The sequence below is a fragment of the Macaca fascicularis genome, chromosome 17 (assembly GCF_037993035.2).
Source record: "Macaca fascicularis isolate 582-1 chromosome 17, T2T-MFA8v1.1".
NCBI lineage: Eukaryota > Metazoa > Chordata > Mammalia > Primates > Cercopithecidae > Macaca > Macaca fascicularis.
In genome coordinates, this window is record NC_088391.1 from 82,711,837 (window position 1) to 82,733,177 (window position 21,341).

General features: G+C 36.0%; 1 protein-coding gene across 2 annotated transcripts in view; it reads left to right on the top strand.

The window, feature by feature from the left end:
* Positions 1-21,341, top strand: part of GPC5 (glypican 5) — a 1,453,194-nt gene that overhangs the window by 347,260 nt on the left and 1,084,593 nt on the right. For both annotated transcript variants that reach the window (XM_005586085.5, XM_065533383.2), the window contains exon 5: positions 3,803-3,928. In XM_005586085.5, the coding sequence (XP_005586142.3) occupies positions 3,803-3,928 (126 nt within the window). The remainder of the gene's footprint in view (positions 1-3,802; positions 3,929-21,341) is intronic.

Sequence of the window (21,341 nt, forward strand, 5' to 3'; positions counted from 1 at the left end):
CCTGTATGGGTGATGGGTCTCACATCACATGTCCAGTCCACTGAGTCCCAAGGCCGCATCTTTAACAGCAAACTTCCATGATATGCATAGTTCTTGAACCAGTAGCATCAACATCACCTGAGTGCTGCTTTGAAGTGTACAGTCTTTATTTATTTATTTATTTATTTATTTATTTTTGAGACCGAGTCTTACTCTGTCGCCCAGGCTGGAGTGCAGTGGCACGATCTCGGCTCACGGCAAGCTCCGCCTCCCGGGTTCACGCTATTCTCCTGCCTCAGCCTCCGCTAGTAGCTGGTACTACAGGCGCCCGCCACCACGCCTGGCTTATTTTTTGTATTTTTAGTAGAGATGGGGTTTCACTGTGTTAGCCAGGATGGTCTCGATCTCCTGAACTCGTGATCCGCCCATCTCAGCCTCCCAAAGTGCTGGGATTACAGGCGTGAGCCACCGCGCCTGGCAGATGTGTACAGTCTTGAGACCTGCCCTGGAACTACTGAATCTGAATCTGCATTTTGGGAAAATCCCCAGATGAGATTTATACCTAGTAAGTTTGAAAGTAGCATTCTATTTGATTTCTCTATCTAGACATTCCAAAGAAATCTCAGACTGAACATGTTGAGAATGAAACCATTAATTCCTTAGTCTTCACTCATTTATTAATTTGATGACTATTTATTGGGGCTACTGTATGTAACACCATTGCTCTATGATTTATGGCAGTGAACAAAACAAACAACAACATTTCTGCCTGCCTGAATATTTTATTCCAGACCATGGAGACAGTTAAGAAACAATAAGGCCTGATTAATCTGTATATTACATAAGTGGCTAGAAAGTGATGTGTGCCTTGGAAAGACGAAAATATGGAGTGAGATAAGGATGATCATAAGTATAGTGTGGGACCCTGGGAAGGTGAGATTTCCCTTCCTTTATTTCTCATCTCAGCGAATGACATGAGCATCCCTCACATGAGCAGGGGGAAAACACAATTAGAAATTGTGTGTGTTATCTTAACATTCTTCCTTTAGCCTGTCAATTCTGGATTCCTAATGTCTTTCAAATCTTTCACTTGTTTTTATGTTCACTGACAGGCTCTTTCTCACATCCTCAGGGTTTCTTCTGCTCAGGTGATAGCCACCTAAGTGACCTCACTGCTTTCTACTCCCAAACTGCTGCCATGATGATGATGACACCTGCTTGCTGGAAAACTTAATGGTTCCAACTTCCTTTTGAATAAAACAGAAACATCTTATGATGAGCAATAAGACTGATGATAAAATGGTTTCTTCTTACCATTTCACCATAATTCATTCCCATAAGCACAGTCCCCACTAATGAAATTGCATACTACCTGTATTTTCTTTCCTCTTACCGTTACTCATCCTGACTTTTTGTTTGGTTTGCTTGTTTGTTTTGCATGGAGCACTGAAATATTACCTTGTTTTGTAAATATCTTCTGATTCATCTGTGCACTAAAATTTGGCTCTATTAACATTGTCTTATCATTGTAGGCTTTCCCCAAAATGTGTGTTCTTAGAAGGCAGGGGCTCTCTTGCTTACCTGTGAATCTTTAGTGCCAATACAAAACTTAGCACTCAATAGTGTTTCTTACTTTTTGACCAATAATTTATAGATGATGGTTCATAGAATGACTGGAAATCTTCTAGGATACAATCCTTTCAGATTAAATATGGGCAATGGTATGACAGTGTGTTTGGGAAACAGAAAGTACCTCACTTTTGTGGGACCCTAAAGTATGGTTTGAGTTGTTGTTGAAATTGAGGTGAGAAGATAACTTGCACGTCTTTCCAAGAAACTTGGATAAAATGCTGTAGAGAAGCTTTTGAAGGACTTTAAGTGAGTAACGTAATCTCTGGAATATCAAATTTGAATTTTAGAAAGCTACTGTCATTGAGAATGGGAAGAGATAGGAGGGATGTAATCTTAGTGTAGTAAGTCCAGAGAAAGATGATAAAGGCTTGGACTAAGGCAATGACAGTATAGTTGTGGGAAAGAGGACTGGAAAAGAAAGATGTAAAGCTTTCCCTATGAGGATCTATTGATTTTGAAGGGAGAAATGAACCTGGTGCTATCCACCAAGACTGCAGTAGGTGACTTAGGGTCCATAAAAATATATTCAGTTTTACATCATCAATTTAAAAGTCTCAACATTCCATCAATTTGGGCCTGGTCTCTTCATTGCTAGAAGACTCTTTGATTCCAAACAAGTGATCATTTATAGTGAATGCAATTTAGGACAGGAGTCACACATCCTGCCATTCATTAAACCCCACCTTTCTAAAAATGAATTAGTCTGCCTCCTCAATTATGTTTTAGTAGCTTCAACATATAAATTGGTATTTGTTCATGCATTCCAGTTGCTATAGTAGAGATATAGCCATCTTTGAGGGACTTATTTTCTGGCAAAGGAAACTGACTTAAAGTAGTAAATATGATTTAAATACTCACCAAATACTTATACTAAAAATGTCTGATTTTCTCTATGAGTTTTGATGTTACATATTTGAAAGTAACATTTATCTTTTTTACAAATCAACTACAGCAATATTCACAAATAGTTCTTTAAAAACCAATACGTTTGTGTCCAGCCTGGGCAGCATAGCAGGATATCATCTCTAAAACAAAACAAAACAAAAATAATAGGAGAGAGAACTAAAAATTAATGATCTTGAGTAACAGATGTCACAAAATGAGATTTAATTTTTTAAAAATTAGTTACTCCAGCTATAATTTAGAATCACCCTTCTTCTTTGATCTCATTTTTAAACAAATTATATTTTTAAATTTAATGAGGGATGACATTTCATAATTGCTACGTTTTAACTGCTTATTCCATGAATTTCTAAAGTTTACTTTCCTTCCAACATTTCCTTCTTCTGTCCCTTCCTTCTGGTCTAGAGAGCATCTCCTATGATCAGCCTAGGCCTTTTCATTTCTTTTTCCAAAGCAATTGTTTATGTAAAAAAAAAAATCATAATGAAGGTCTTTAGGACTTGGCCTTTTGAAATATTAAAACTCAAGTTCTTGGTCCTCCAAAGCCTTGGTTTTAAAACTCAGAAGTTTTTGCTTTCTAAATTAAAACAAAACAAACATGCTCGTTGTTGAATTTTTCCTCCCATAATTGATACGGGGAAGGAAAGTAGTGTGGGAGGAAAAAATCTTAGTCAATATATTAAATATTATTCCTTCCAAAAACTTTTATTTTCATGCTTCTGAAATTTACATGTCTGGGTTTTGGGTCATATTTAGTAAAGATATTACTTTTTATTCTTAGATACCAAGAAGACCCAGATAGGAAAATAACCTAGTACACTTTTCATCAGAAAGCAATCACTTGGCATGTTGTAAGTCTCTGACATTTTCCACAGGGAAAAGAAAAGTGTTAGTACTCTTATGGTGACGTAAATGACAGCATGTAATGAGGACTTTTAGGGAGGCTAAACAAAGTAATGTCTGTCTGTATGCATCAGTATATCCTATTCCCAACCTCTTGGATGTGGAATTATACAAGATTCATACCCAGTGATTCCTTTTTTCCTAAGAATAAATTAAAATACCAGCTTTTTTCTAAAAAAAGATAATGTATTTTCATCTTGGTGGTTAGAAAAGTATTTAAAATATATGCAAACAAAGAGAGAAAATTGAAAAAATTATATTCTAAACATTGTGCATAACAATATAAAATTATATCCTAAACATTATGTACAACAATATATATCATTTTTGATGGCCTTTATTGTGGATGTTTAGTTTTAATTGTTTTCTTTCTTCTTTCATTTAGAGAATTTATCAACAGCCTTCGACTGTACAGGTCATTCTATGGAGGTCTAGCTGATCAGCTTTGTGCTAATGAATTAGCTGCTGCAGATGGACTTCCCTGCTGGAATGGAGAAGATATAGTAAAAAGGTATTTTATGTGGTCTATGAAAACCTACTGGTTACATCAACCTTGCTTTCTTTTTCCAAATCTTAAGGGGATTAATTCAGTCTTAACTTTGTCACACAATTTACAGTCTACATTAAATACTCATCTTCAGTTTGTTAAAAAACAAAGAAAAGAACATCAAAACCTGATCCTTTTAGGTATCTTAAAACTATAATAGCATTCTGTGGTATTTTGAAAGTCTTCTCTTTTACCATTACCCAACAATCCTACTTTTGAATTAAACACCATTTTTTTTTATCCAGTCTGTCTGTTGTTTACCAAATATTGTATTTCTTTTTAGTTTAAATTCATGAGTATTAGAAAGTGAGGAAATTCAGGGAAATGTGAATACCTATACAAATATTCATTGGTATATGGATATGTGTCCTAACAATGTGTCCATCCTGCAATGTTCTGATAGAAAGAAACAGAGCATGCAAGAAAGAGAGAGACAGAGATTGAGAAAGAGAAAGAGAGAGAGACTATGTACTAGTGGGGGCACATATATATATATATCTCTTTTAGAGGCATTGTTCATTTGTATGTTGTCAATTATTCTCAAACTTAGGAGTGAAATTCCATGTTTATTTTTTTTCCTCCCTGTCTAGAATTTCTTTGACAGTTTCTTTTCCTTTATTTCCTATAACTGATTGTACTTTCGAGCAATCTCTTGAGCTTGAGAAAGTCATAAATTCTCCCTCTGTGGTCAATTAAACTGGTTGGGGAAAAGTCTCTTGATTTGCCAATACTGGTGGTTATTAGAGAATGTAGGATGATGAGGTTTTGTGTTTGGATCTGAATCTGTTAAACTATAAAACAAATATATTTTTATTTATACATTTTACTTTTTGGATTGAATCCATTAAAAAGTATACTTTGGATTTGAATCTGTTAACATATATTTCTGAGCAGTCTCCAAAATGAAAGACAGGGTGTTAAGCTTTCTGACAGATATGGTTTGGCTGTGTCCTCACCCAAGTCTCATCTTGAATTGTGGTTCTCATAATCCCAGGTGACCTGGGAGGGACCTGGTGGGAGATAATTTAATCATAGGGATGGTTTCCCCCATCCTGTTCTTGGGATAGTGAGCTAATTCTCCCGAGATCTGATGGTTTTATAAGGGGCTTCTGCCTTTACTGTGCATATATACTTCTCTTTGCTGCTGTGATGTGAAGAAGGACATATTCGCTTCCCCTTATGCCATGATTGTAAGTTTCCTGAGGCCTCTCGGGAACTGTGGGTTCCTGAACTCATGCTGAACTATGAGTTGATTAAGCTTATTTCCTTTATAAATTAACCAGTCTTGGGTATTTCTTCATAGCACTATGAAAATGGACTAATACAATGACTTACAAATAAACCTACTCTATATGCAGATACGTGGTTTAGTTGCCACAAAAGTGATGAGTTCATTTAAAACATTATTTAGCAAATTAACTTTGCTATGATAAACATACTATAATCAATTTTTAATAGAAAGTTATATAACAAAGCCATTTATATATTTCTGGGTGATCATTTTCATTATAGTTGAGAGCCACATTCCTAAAATATTAAATGATTATTTTATTAATATCCTGAATATCTGAATATCTCATAGAGTTCATAGAAAAAAATATTGAAGACAAAAACTATTTAAATTTAAATAAAATAATTGGCTGATATGGCCAGTGCTCTTTTTTCATTATGCACCTTGGATGTTGCAATGTAAGAATTTTGCAAATATTTCTTTATTGCTTTTACTGAGAGAAGTGATAGCATTCTTGTACTTTGAGTTCTTAATGTATTCATGTCAGCATTTCTGCTTCTTAGATCCAGTAATTAAATTCTACTTTGACATAATATTTTTTCAAATTGTTCAAACTGGAATTGAACTTTTTGTATATTTCTACAAAGACTAATGAGAAACCCATAGTGATTAATAAAAAAAATTATTATATAAATATATTTAATATACTACATTACATTATGGTGTATTATATTATCTGAATCTACAGCCGCAAGAACCTTAATTTGAATTTATCCCATTCCTCTCTTGACCAGTTGGTCTGGGCTTTGTGTAATGGGAAATACTGTTGGAGAAATCAATGATTTGGGGAAACGTTTTAGAGTGATAGCATTTTCAGCTGAAATAATGTATTTTATTCTACATAATGTATTTCTAAAGACCTCATTCATGGTTTATGAATTTAAAAAAACACATAGTTAGCAAGGATTCTCCATGAAAACCATCCACATTTCTGATCAGCGAAGTGTGTGATTATTAGCATTCTCATTTGGTTCCAGCTAATGCCTTCCCTTTCCTATACCACCACGGACTCCTGTTAGCCACTTCCTAGTGCATAGAGACTCCAGTCTCTTGTGAACAAGCTTCACTGTGCCTTAACTGTCTTCAAATAATTCTTCCAACCTCATCACCTTAATGGACATTTTCCCTCTCTTGAGCACATTTTTCTCTTCCATTTCTGTCTCATGGGTCCCCAACCTTTTCTTGTCCCCTTCGGTTCCCAGGGCCAGCAGATGAGCCTCACACACTTCCACCACCTCTAAGGCTACTTCCAAAATGAGCATGTTTCAGCCCTGATTATTCTGTTGCAGTGAAATGAGGGTTTCAGAAGCATTATTTAATTCCCCCAATACTTCACTTTTAATCCCCCAAGTAAGCTGATTAGACTCTATCTCTTTTCTATTTGGTGATGAGAAAATTTGGTGTCCTTTGACTTAAAAAATTAACTTAAAATTTTAATTTTAGTCCTGACTCAGTCAATTCTTTATTTTTTTCATTTTTAATGTTTATGTGTCACATAGCAGGTGTATATGGGGTACATGTGATATTTTGATACAGGCATGCAATATCTAATAATCACATCAGAGTAAATGAGGTACCCATCAACTCAAGCACTTATCATTCATTCCTTTGTGTTATAAACATTCCAATTATACTTTCAGTTACTTTAAAATGTACAATAAATTATTGGTGACTACAGTCACCCTGTTGTGCTATCCAATACTAGATTTTATTCAGTCTGTCTAACTATATTTTTGTACCTATTAATTATCCCCATTACCCTCTTCCCACTACTCTTCCCAGCCTCTGGTAACCATCCTTCTACTCTCCATCTCCATGAATTCAATTGTTTTAATTTTTAGCTCCCACAAATGATTGAGAATACGTGAAGTTTTTCTGTGCCTGGCTTATTTCACTCAACATAATGGCTTCCAGTTCCATCCCCTTGATGTAAATTTAGAATGAGATTTTTTTTCTCAATGCCAACTCAATGGTAAAATATAAATATCCATCAATTCTCATTGATTGATTATGGTATCATGAAATGTTACATAGCAGTTAAAGAGATACATATTTATATCTGCTACTGTGGAATGATGTCAAATAATTAAACAACATTAGCTAGAAACAGGATAGGGTATATTTTACTGGCAGATTTGAAAAAAAATAAAATAGATATTAATTTTGGGTCTGCATAGACTATTTCTGGAAAGTTACAAGAAAATTGTTAATATGCCTAAATTTAGGACAAAGTACCAGGGGGTGGGGAGGTCTTTTATTTTTTTCATTTGTATTGTACATACTTATTTTAAATGAAAACAGGTGTTAAAATGATACAAGAATTATGGGCCATTATTGTTTTTTATGTTTTATAATTCTCAAAAAAAGTAAAAATTCATGTTGTGAAAAGTTCTATTTATACATTTAATTTCTACTAATTCAGATTTTCCTAGTAATTTTGTGATATAGTTTTGTCAAAGCATTGATACATATGCTTCAATACTGAACTGCTGAATTTAGGAGAGTTTCTAAATAAAGTCAAGTCCTGATCACCGTTACAATCTTAAATTATTAACCACTTTCTCCTTGAGAAAAAAACACGAAGTATAGCAGTGATCTGTGGTGAAAAGCTCTAAGCAATCCTCATATGTGAGATTCATTTCAGAGACCTGCAGTTAGTTCAGGTAAGTAATGCCATTCAGTTTTGAAGAAATGGACAGCAAGTGAATGTATATTACATTTGGGGATGATAGATTGTTTTCCTTTTTTATGGTAGGTTATAATACCCATCAGGTTCATTCTAGAGGAGTTAAGCCAAACACATCAATAGGCTAAACTGGTGGCCAAGATTAAGTCTATTCTTCATTATAAGAGTGAAGCAATTATTTTGGCAAGATTTCTTCTCCTGCAGGCATTTTTAAGGAGGTGATTGATATGATTATTTACGTGCACAGACATTCTGCTTCAAAGACTAGGAGAGCCATACAGACTATTTTAATGTCATGACAGTCCTGTAAAATTGTGTGAACTCACCTATGTGCTGATCAAAAGAGGTGGAATTCCTTTGTGATTGTAGATGAAAATGTCTCAAATATCTGTAGTGTATAAAGAGTTTAATTTTTGAAACAAAATCTATTTAACTCAAATGATTTTGAAGACTGTATTCATATCATGTAGTCTGCTGCAACACTGAGGTCAACAGTTCAAACAATTTCTGATTTAGGATGAAAATATTATTGAAATCCATGTAGTCTGTATCTCTTATAGTCTCTTTTATCTCCCCTTCCTGTCTCTTCATTGCGAAGCAACATTGTTCTCTGAAAGGCATTTCAGTCTTTGTTCTCAGTTCTCTGTGATTACAAATTGATTGTTTGATGATTCGTTCCTTTCTTTCTGGGCATTGAAGTTCAGGTGACAGCTCCTTAATTGCCAGGGCTTCCTTTTCCCTTTTGATTAACCGATAATCCTGTAACTATCCCTCAGTCTCCAGGAATTGACCTCCACAATGACTCTTAAACTAGACAGTATCTGTTAAGTATCTTTTTGAGGAAATCTCTCAAATCGCATTTTTCCTCTGCTTTTATACCACCTCAACAATCATCAACACAGAACTTCTGTGACCAAAAGTATGGGTTTTTTTCACCACACACCAAGCATCCAAAACCAGATGAGTGTCCTCCAAATCAATTCCAACACTATCTACCTGGAGATCCCACAGGCTGGGAGCTCAGTCCCCAAGACTGCTCTACCTTTCTGAGACCAGTTACAAGTCCCAACCTCCAGAACTTCTGACCTACTGGTTCCAAGTTGGGGTTTCTACAACCGCCTCTTTGGATTCAATGAATCTGATGGAGCAGTTCATGGAATTCAGAGAAACACTTATGTTTACCACTTTTTTTAATCAAGGATATTACAAAGAGTACAGATGAAGAGATGCCTAGGGCAAACTATGGGGTAAGGGGGGAGGGGCATCCGTGTCCTTTCCCTCCAAGAACTTCCCTCCAAGAACAGCCGCCTCCAAGAACTTCTTTGTGTCAGCTCTCCAGAAGTTCTTTCAACTTTGTCCTCTTGAATTTTTATGGAGACATGATTAAATTTGCCATTGGCCATTGGTGATCAACTTGACCTTCAGCCCCTCTTCCCTCCCTGGAGGTTGATGGATGGGGCTGAAAGTCCCAACCCTCTGATCATGCTTCTGTCTTTCTGAAGTGTCAGTCAACTTAGCATACAAAAAGCACTTTGGAGATTCCAATGATTTTCACATATGCTGAGAAATGGGGAAGAAGACCAAATATATATTTTGTAATATCGTAGCACCCTGGTAAAATTAATATGTCACATTATTTCTCTTCATCTTAAGTTAACGTTCCTGAATGCTTCTTTCATAATCCAGTTTTCTCTTTTCTAGCTGTTATGATAAGCTTATCCTTTTCCTCAACTGGTTGTGCGTGAGTTTTTAAAATCAGATAAAATAGAAAACTTTATAAATCTCTGAGAGTTTGTACTCTACCATTTTCACTTTTCTTTCCACCCAGGCAATGACAGTTTTCCTGACCATAATTTTGTTAACCTCAATTTTTTTTTTCTTTTACCCATTATCTAGCTGGAAAGCCACTTCAATTTCAATCTTTCTTTTTTCTTCCTGACCTTACAGCATTCAATTATATGTTTCCTATTTAACATCTGTCCTAGTTTCCAAAAGTTTTAAGCTTCATTTTAAAAACAATCAGGTCTCAGGATTGTCTGAATTTCTGAATTTTATTAATGTAACAACTGGTTGCTTTTCCTATGTTTGTTGTGCAAAGGCAGAATGTTCTTTATGACTTAAACACCAGTTTGTTTTCTATTTCTTTTTTTTCCCCCCTCTGGCAAATTCTACCTATCCAATCAGTTTCTCATATCCTTAATTTATACCTTCCTGATAATTATCATTATCATACCTATAGCCTATCATATTTGGTTCAGGATTAGAGGTTGCTTAAAAAGTGTGATTTGAAGACTTCTTCCTCACTTCAGCAGTCTACCATGGAGCTTGAAATGCCCACAATTAACTGAATAATTTTCAATTAAATGATTTTCTCCATGCAACTGTATATTCAGGTTTGCCAAACTCTCACTTTCGTCTTGAATCGTAGGGGGATGAAGCCCCTCATTTGCGTTTCATTTTAACCCCTAAATGCACTGTGACACCTATAATACTTTTTTTTTTTTTGCATTTATATGTCACACATCTTCTTTCTTTTTCTCTATTGCAGTTTCTTTTGGAATTGAGCTCCTGTATTATCTGAGAGTCTAAGAATTATTAATATCATTGAACATCAATGAGTAATTCTTTGAAGATAACAAGACTCTGAGGGAATGGCATTTTTATAAGCATTAGTGAGAACTAAGAGATTTAGGACTTTGGACTTGGTGATAACACTCTGATGGGGAATATGTGGGTCCAAAGTGAAGTTGATGCCTGAAGGGAGATGAATCATACAAGTTACCATCTATGCTGACTCTGGATGCTGAGTTGTTGTTGTGGTTTTTTTTTTTTTTTCCCCAGACAACTTTAAGACCATGTACGTCTCATGGTATGCACTTTCATGGACATTTTTGTGAAATGGAAATCTAAAGAACTCCATTAATCTGAAATGTTTTGGGTTAGAGACATGTTGGGTGGGATTGTTCCTATCAAAAAGATGAGGCCCTGGAATGAGGGTTAGATCCACATGCAAAGACCCGCCCAAGGTCAAAAGTCTGAGTTTGCAATCTTCAGTAAGGGAAGAACTGAAACATTTCTGCTTATTTGTAACAAAAATAAAAAGTGCAGTTTCAGATGTAAGGGACTACAGAATTCATCACATTGCAGAATATACAGTCTAGGTTCAGTTAGACAAGTACAGGTATAGCTGATGGTTTGAAATCAACATAAAATAAATTTGCAGGATTCTTGGCTGTGTAATATCCCTATGCCACAGTCGGACTCTCCCTGCCTTCCATTTTCCTTTTAGGTAATTTTTATTTCAGTGATAGTCCCTGAGTAGTTATCTCATGGTTTGGGTCTATAACAAATATAGTTGCCCCTTTGTATCCATGAGGAATTGTATCCAGGACCTCTCTCAAATACCAGAACTCAAGGATGCTCAAGTCCCAGATATAAAATGGGGTAGTATTTGCATATAACCTATGTATCTCCTCCTGTGTACTTTAAATCTCTAGACTAAATATAGTACCAAATACAATGTAAATTCTATGTAAACAGTTGTTATACTGTTTTTTAAAACTTGATATTGTTTTTTATTTTTGTATTTTTTTTTTCTTCAAATATTTTTGATTTGCAGTTGGTTGAATCCTTGAACACAGTTGAATCCTTGATGTGGAACTGGTGGATACAGAGGGCCAACTGTAATACAGGAGATGTTTGCAAGGACATGCACATTTTATTAACTTGGCTCCAAGTCCTGACATTCCTAACTACTGTTAAAGCCTAGGAAAATATTCATCATTCTCAGGTCGATATACACATTTTGGTCTTTTCTAAAAATGCTCTATGAATGCAGCAGTAATTTCATGCTATCTCATCTTCTGAGCTGAGATAGTTCTTTCATATCTCTCTTTAATGACTGATTGGCTTGGTAATCAGCTGTCTCTGGTTAAGGGTATGTAATCATTACATTCAGAGAGCCAGACTCAGAAAGGTCTTGAGTAGAAACATTAAATCCTCTAGGAATGCCATTTTTACCTTGTCACCAGAATAAAATCATGGCCAGCTGTCAGAACTTTTTTGGTCACTATTAGTGCCTGAAGGATCTTTCATTATGGATTAGTTCCATAAACAGTGTAAATTTGGTAATGAAAATGTCCAGTCCAACCTAATAATCAAACGTGTGAAATTCACTCTTTGTTTTTCCCCTCCTCCAGTTAGTTTCTGTTTCAGTCTAAGAGTCCCTAGTAGGGTGTGTTTGTGAACCGTTTCAGGTTCGTGTGCCAACCTTGCACTCTCCTCGTCCTTCAAACAATGTTTCTGACTCCCCTGTGCTTGTAGTTGGGAATTTTGGAGCTGGGGAGATGATGGATCAAAAGGGAGAAAGAAGCGGTGAGAGGAGAAAACACTCTTTGTGACTGGTAATTTTATGATCTCTCATTGATGTTTTCTAGCCTCAATTAACAGCTAGGCATTAACCACTGATGCCCTAGAGCTTTTGTGTGCTTAAGACAATGTCTCTCCCCTCTATTTCTCCACGTGATGGTAACGTTTTGGCCTCTTTCTGCTGAGATCTTTTGGTGGGTTTCTTTTCTCCCATATCATCTATTCTAGCCCATAGAAACCTTCCCTTTCTTTTCTACTTTCGGTGGAAGTACGGCCTACACCTAATGCAGCTGCCTTTCTTTACTCTGCCACTAGACAGCCAACTTCTGCTACAAGAATGGGCTGCTTTCCATTTGCTTAGGCATAGGCCAACTACCAGCCCTTTTAGTCCTTCCAGCTCCAAGGATCCTTCAACACTTCTCTCACCTAGGACCAATGAATGAGGGAATGTCGTAGCAGTTCAACCAGCTTTCTTCAAACAAGTTCTCTGCTTTGGCCTCTTCAGGTTCAATCCTTTTATTCAATTAAGGTGGATGTCAAACTTTGGGACTGAAAACAAGGTTTCAGTCATCTGCTTTTCATGTCTAGCACCTCGCTGAAAGTGAGGGGTGTGTGCCATCTATTGTCCCTTGTTCTCAGCTGAAATGGAAACAGAAAGAGTACTATTTTAGCACCCTTTTCCATGTACTTGGAAGTGGTGTGGAGAAGACAGAAAACTAGTTTCCAAATTCAAGATACTGCAGTAGGCCTTGAATGGAATGCAAAGGTATATGAGATATTTTCCCAATCTTTAAGGGACTTGGAATCTAAAACTGGTAGAAAACATGCTCACAAAACATGTTCACAGCAAAACAGATTTTGAAATAAAAGAAGTATACAATCCCAGAGACTTTCAAATAGGGGAAAATTCTTTTTTGATTGAGAGGATTCAACAGTATTTAATGAAAGAGGTAATATGTGATATGGGTTTTCATTCAATTAAAATATATTCTTTAAAGTATTTATGGATGAGATGAGATAATGTCTGAGAATACTTTAAAAATAATTCAGTGAGTGGGAGAAGGAGGGTCATATTGTATTTGAAGTAAAGTTTTCTGAGTAATCATTGAAGCTGTTTGATGGGAACAGAGTGTTATACTATATTTTCTGTATATTTATATTCATTTAAAATTCTATAATACATAAATACAAAAATATAGCAACACAATAAAAATAATTTTGTCACTGTCTAGTCTTTCACAAACACTGTTCTAGATGCTAGGGATACAGTGATGCACAAAATAGACATAAGCCCATCTCTCATGTAGATTAGGATATAGAAGAGAAGAACATAGAACAAATATTTACAAGTGGAAACAGTTTACAAAGTCTTTCAAGTTGGATGGAATTTTAATCAGCAGACTGGGAAGCAAGAATGTGAGTGTGAGAAAATGCATTCTTGAGTGAAATGCTCTGAGTTTAGTGGCCTCTATATTGCATTATTTTCATTTGTGTAAAAACTTTCAGATTATGTTTACTCCTTCTCACTATTCTCTTTCATTTCTGCTTCATGGGCATGTGGTGACTATTTAGTATTAAAAGCCTCGTCTCATTCATTGTAATGCAACCATTCATTCATAAAGCCAACAAGGCTCAGTGGTTAGGAACAGGTTCAGGAGCCATGGTACTAAGGTTGTCAATAAAGATTAACCACTTACCAGTGATGTGAATTAAGACATACTCATTAATCTCTAAGTGCATCAGTTTTCTTGTCTTTAAAATGTGGGTAAGGCCAGGCACGGTGGCTCACGCCTGTAATCCCAGCACTTCGGGAGGCCGAGGAGGGAGGATCCCGAGGTCAGGAGTTCGAGACCAGCCTGATCAACATGGCGAAACCCTGTCTTCACTAAAAATACAAAATTAACCGAGTGTGGTGGCATGTGCCTGCAATCTCAGCACTCAAGTGGCTGAGGCAAGAAAATTGCTTGAACCCAGGAGGCAGAGGTTGCAGTGAGCAGAGATGGTGCACTGTACTCCAGCCTGGGTGACAGAGAGAGACTTTATCTCAAAAAAGAAAAAAGTAGGTGAAAATAATACCTACCTAATATTTGAAAATTAAATGAGTTATTCACATAAACAGTTTAGCATCCTAGATATAACATAGTAAACAGTCAATAACTGTTATGTTATTATTAAATAAAATATGCTCATTTACTTCAGTGAAAATGAAACTGTATTGTACTGACATTTTCTCTTCATTGGATGGATTCTGTCTTGGATCAGAAGACTTCCATTTATAAGACAAAGGCATATGCATTCTTGAGTGAAATGCTCTGAGTTTGGTGGCCTCTAGTGAAGGTTCTTTAATGAGTTAATAAAAATTAGTATTAGGGATTTGGGTTTGGGAGTAGGAGATATTCCATTATCAATACTTTAAATGGTTATTTTGTTGGATCCGAACACAGAGAATTTATATCTTAATAGGCAGTTCATCAGCTACTCCAAACTGGAGAGTGATAATCACTTGAACCCATGCAATATATCAGTGTTTTCAAGGGAGAACTGAAAGTTAAGATACAAAGAAAAAGCTCTATAGAGATAAGAGTAAAACGCTTATTTCTAATTAGTGCTTTGGGAATGTTCACTCACTGGTTAGTCTTAGAGTTGATCTTAATGAACCATCAGTTGATTGGAAATCAATTTCTGAAGCCAGGCTAAATTTCAGTATATCACACAACAGATTGTTTTGGGTGACACGGCAACTTTAATGCTGATACAATTCTAGTCATCTCCCTTCATCCACTGAGTTCCCAAAGGAAATAGGTATTTTAAACTGAATCTCTAGGAAAAAATGACATCCGCTTTTCCCGTGTGCCTACTCAGTTTCTTGCCATGCCGACACAGTACGAGGATACTATTTTTAACTTGTTACATGCGTCCAGAGGTTGAATAGAGGAAGATAAAAAGATAAAAGATAGGAAGATAAAAGTTCACTGAAGTGGAAACCTAAAGGACCTTTTCCCATCTGTTTGGCACAGAAGTTGTTATCTCTTTGGGAGTACAGATTTCATCACAGTTCTATAGACTTGTGACTACCAGATTGTGTAATTGCAAAACAGCAGCAGTCTTCAAGGGCTCCAGGATGCCTGTTCTTACTTTAACCAGAGTAGTTTCTTATTCATCCTTCGTTTTCATACTGAGGTTACACCTGAAAAGCTATTCCCTTTTCAGTAAAATGGATGTAAGTTTGCTAAACTACACAAATGGAAAATATTGTTTATTAGTCTAGTTCCAGTATTTCCATTTCATAGCATATCAATTCATTGTTGAATGATTTATTATATTTTAAAGTAAAATGCTAGAAGGGAGATTGAAAAAGAACAGTCACCTGTTCATAATATATTTTTCTTCAAATAGACTATAATGTAGTCTAATTGAATTTATCGGAATAGCTCATCAGATAGCACATTTTATTGTCCAACCATCCAAATCCTTCTTTTCTGATGTATTTTCAAAACAAAGGAAATTTGTTAGATATTATTGAAAAAACTTTTACAAAATTTGATTTGAAATTATTTTTACATTAATGCCACATTTTGGCTTACAGGATTAATATAATTTTTTGTGGCTGCAATTATGTATAAAATTGATTAAAGATCAAACTCTGAAAGTAAATTGTCTAAACACACACATGCAAATAATTCGCATGCATCTACTTCTTCAGGAAAATAAAGAAATAAAAATATTTTCTTACTTCAGAGTAGTCATGAAGAAATGAAATATTCAGTAAAATGAAAAGTGTAATTATAGGTGTGAAATGTTCATTTTTGAATTATTCTAGACAGAATCTAGACCTTTTAGTTATATTAGATCATTAAATCAACAACACTTTAGAATAAATATGGTTAAATTATTTGGTACCAAATAAAAATATCATGTTTTTGGCCGGGCGCGGTGGCTCAAGCCTGTAATCCCAGCACTTTGGGAGGCCGAGACGGGCGGATCACGAGGTCAGGAGATCCAGACCATCCTGGCTAACACGGTGAAACCCCATCTCTACTAAAAAATACAAAAAACTAGCCGGGCGAGGTGGCGGGAGCCTGTAGTCCCAGCTACTCGGGAGACTGAGGCAGGAGAATGGCGTGAACCCGGGAGGCGGAGCTTGCAGTGAGCTGAGATCCGGCCACTGCACTCCAGCCTGGGCGACAGAGCGAGACTCCATCTCAAAAAAAAAAATAAAAATAAAAAAATAAATAAATAAAATAAAAATAAAAATATCATGTTTTTAACAAGCAGTGTATATTTAAATATAACAAGTATTGCTATTTACTAAAAAATGTGTTGTACATTGGTTTGGAATTGAGTCATTGACATCTACTATGAAATCATGCATCTCAAATTAGAATACATGCTTCTACAGAGGTAAGTACTCATGCTCTGTAGGGTAGAGAGAGCCACAGCATAAACATCACACCTACAGTCAGAGGGCTTACTATGTGATTGCATGTAGTAGTGTATTAGTCATTGTTGTCCAGAAAACAAAAACAAAACCAATCTTGCTGTCTCTCTTTCTCTCTCTGAAAGTAATTTATTTTCAGGAATTGGCTCATGTGATTGTGGCCACTGGTAAGTCCAAAATCTACAGAGAATGCTTCTAGGCTTGAAATTCTGCAAGGAACCTGCCAGAAGTTGCAGTCTTGAGTCCAAAGGTGGTCTAAAGGTAGAATTCCATCCTCTTCTGGGGACCTTAGTATCTCCTAAGGCTTTCAGTTGATCGAATGAGGACTGCCAACATTATGGAGGCAAAGATGCTTTACTCCAAGTCTACTGGTTTAAATATTAATAACATCTAAAAATTACCTTCACAGCAACATGTAGACTGGTATTTGACCAAACCCACTGGGTACCTAGCCAAGTTGCCATGTAAAATTAATTATCACAGGTAGTGAGGAATGAGATGGCAAACCTATGCTCTCATGGAGTTGATGTCATAGAACTTGGGTTAAGGATATGTTAGATTGAGTATCCAGGATAACCTTATCTGGAGAAATCACATTTAGGCTGAATATGTGGAAAGATCTGAATTTTCCAATTAGAGAGAATACCATGCTTCATGTGTCTAAGGAACAGAAGGGAAATCAGCGTTTGTGGCTCAGGGTGATGCAGATGATGCTGGAGGATTGTCTGGAATGATACTGTAGCTTGGGCAAGTGTCAGGTTAAATAAGTCCAGGAAGAAGCTTGGATTTTTTCTATGTGCTGTGAGAAGTCATTGGTGGTTTCCACCTATAAGACTGAGTGTAGGGGGAATTTGTTTTCCTCTGTATTCACACTCAACACAGAACACTTTTGTGACCAGAAGTGTGGGAATTTCTCCCACACCAAGCAATCGTCCAGTTCTATTTGAACAACAACTGTATGTTGTATCATTCAACTGAATTACCACACTAACCTGAGTTACCACAGACCTCACATGTTAAGGGCTTAGTCCCACAAGGTGCACCCCACTTTAGATGCCAATCACAAGTGGTAGGTCCCCAGATTATGCACAACTTCCATATGAGTTGGCTACAAATTGAAGATTCTCATGAGTCCCTTCTTGGGTTTTGTCATTTGCTAGAAGGGCTCACAGGACTCAGAGAAACACTTTGCCTGTGTTTACTCTCTTATTATAAAGGGTGCAATTCATGAATAGCCAAAGGGAATAAATACATTGGGCAGGAAATGGAAGAAGGAATGTGGAGCTTCCAAGTCCTCTCTGGGCATGCCATCCTCCCAGCACTTTCATATGTTCAGCAACCTGGTAACTCTCAGAACACCCTACTTTTGGGATTTTTATTCAGGCTTCATCATGTAGACATGATCAATCAATCATTGAGTATAAATGTATAAATCAATCATCAACTGATTAACTCCATTCCCGGCCCTTCTCCTCTCTGGAGAATGGAAAAGCAACCTGAAAGTTCCAAGCTTCTAATCATGGTTTGGTTTTTCTGGTGACCAGCCCCCATCCAAGAGGCCATCAGGAATTACCTCATTAGAAAAAAAGATGCTCCTATCACCCAGGAAATTCCAGAGGATTTAGGAGGAATGTGTTAGATGCTCACTCCTATCACTCAGGAAATTACAAAGGTCTTAGACACTATGTGTCAGGAAATGGGGTCAAGGACCAAATATTAGAACTGAAAATTATCCCAGTTACCACTATTTATAAGGGCTTTAGGAGCTCTGGTTCAAAGATTGGGGGGGGAGAGAGAGAGAGAGAGTGTGTGTGTGTGTACATATTTTTTATTTCACACGAGCAAAGATTTGTATAATTTGGATGCTTTATGGAGGGTAATTGTGAATATAAAGTTTGAGGGAAAACCAACATCTTATTTCAAATTGGCCAATTCATATGTGGTATACATGAGAGGGAGAATAAAAAAGAGAACAAAACCAGAAACATACCTCTAAAGAATAAAAAGTTATTTTTCATAGTGAATGAAAGTCTGTCATGTTTTGTTATCTGGAAAATATAAATCTTCTTTGCAGAAAAATGGATACCATAAAGAAGCTACAAACACATAACCACACTGAAAATAAAGCATATGCAACTTTTCTCACAAAAGATCACCCCGCCACTAAATGAATACTTCCTCAGCTGAATTAGAAAAATGCCAAAAATCTAATAGAAAAGTAGGCAAAGTGCATGAATAGATAGTTTACAGAACATATCAGTGACTTTTAAACAAAGAAACAAAATTCTCACCCTCAATGTTAAAAATCAAATAAATACAAATCAAATTAAAAATCAAATAACCATTTTTTCACTTATATTTGGAAAGATCATTAAATTTGATAATTCATAGCAATCACCAGCATGTAGAGAAAAAGGTATTTCAACATCCCAATGGAGGGAAAGCTATTCTTGCATCTTTGAAGGGCAACTGGGCAACATGTGTCAATATTGCAAATACATATGATCTCTGAATCATCTATTTCTAATGTAAGACTTCATTCTCAGGTATAATAACATATGTAAACAAAAGAGCATGAATTGCACATATTTTATACTAACACAAGGCATGACAACCAAAATCTCCATTAATAAGGAAATAATTAAATGGTTATGGCAGATTAAAATAAAGAATATAATTTTGATTTTTATAAAGAAGGAGGTAGCCTTATAGCTAGTGATATGAAAATGCTACAGAAGAAGAGGCGGGGTAAAGGACATGTGTAGGAGGAAAAGTTGATTGATTTTATTTATTTCTTTTTTTTTTTTTTGAGACGGAGTCTCGCTCTGTCGCCCAGGCTGGAGTGTAGTGGCCGGATCTCAGCTCACTGCAAGCTCCGCCTCCCAGGTTCACGCCATTCTCCTGCCTCAGCCTCCTGAGTAGCTGGGACTACAAGCGCCCGCCACCGCGCCCGGCTAGTTTTTTGTATTTTTTAGTAGAGATGGGGTTTCACCGTGTTAGCCAGGATGGTCTGGATCTCCTGACCTCGTGATCCGCCCGTCTCGGCCTCCCAAAGTGCTGGGATTACAGGCTTGAGCCACCGCGCAATTGATTATATTTCTATGTGCTTTTATAATTTTTTTTACCAACTGCTTTTAGTTGTTTTCCGAAAAAGGAAAAAATTAAAAATATAATGATTCATTAAAATGTTATAATAGAAGTATCATATATTTGTACAAAATACAGAAAGATATGATATCTTACTTTGGACCAATTGAAATGCCAGTGCACTACCCTGAGAGTAGTGTCCCAGATTCTATGTTTTAAGGAGCTCTCCAGATGATTCTAATGAGCGCTTAAGTTTGAGAACTACTGCCTTTGGCCATCACAATTACTTTTTTGGGTAATAATTTTTTTCTAAGATATTAGACTATTAAAAAAATAGGGAAGAACACATTTGTATTGCAAGGAAGTTTGGATTCCATGATATGACTAATCTTACTGTAGAAATGATACGAGATTCTTGTTTGACTATTTTAGAGCAGATTTGGTATCTAATGGGATTCCATCTTGATGTACAGAGCACCTTCTACATAATGAATTTTGCATTTCAGATGGATGAAGTCTTTAACACAGACAGAATTTTAAGTATTGTGTATTTCTGGAAGAAAAGCATTGATCACATCCTCCTTAGATATTTAGTATCACCGATGGAAATTAATTATTTAAGCCACATTCGGATCTGTAACATTGCTCAGGAGGTACAGCATTTTAAAAATCACTGCTCTTTCATACAAATATATATGATACAATATAGAGAGTTTTGCATAATAATGGCTATTTTTGGATTTTTAAATACTGATGATAATAGACTGCTGAGTAACTGAAAGTAGACATAAGGTAAATATCAGTCATATCTGTTCTTAGTCTAGCATCTCCAGAAAAACAATCTGGAAGGAAAATACATGGTTTATTAATGATAATATTATTTCATTTGAAAGACGTGAATTAGAAATAAATACCATCGCTAATGAAGGTTGAATTTTTATATACAATTTTTAGTGCAGATATTTTGGTTAAAGATTTCTCCATGTTTTGAATTTGATAATTTCAACATGATCTGGTTCTACGATTTAAAAATATTATTTGACCAAAAGTTCTTTTCTAGTCCGGACCGATAGATCAAGCTATTTGTAGAATGTAAAAGCCTGAGGACTAAGCAGCTAATTAGGAATTTATTCATGCAGACATGCAAGTCAGCTTCTCTTTGGGACTCCATCCAAGTCAACAGAAAGCCTCAAGACGCATACACAAACCTGATCCATTAGTCTATATAATGACGTATTTATCATGCTTTCTCATATGTGTCTTTTGGGAGCTATTCACCAACAAACTTTATTATTATTTTTACTATTATCTTAAAAAGTTCTTAATGCTATTCCTGGGAAAACACATGGTTGTTTTGGGATTCCTAATTAGCAATTTCCTGTTCATTTTACTTGCAAATGCATTGCTTTTCTCTCTAAAAGTTTTGTAACAGCCAGGATGACAAACTGTTCAGCTTCCTGAAGATTTCACCAAGTAAACAAATGTTTAAATTTTAATTCAAAATAAA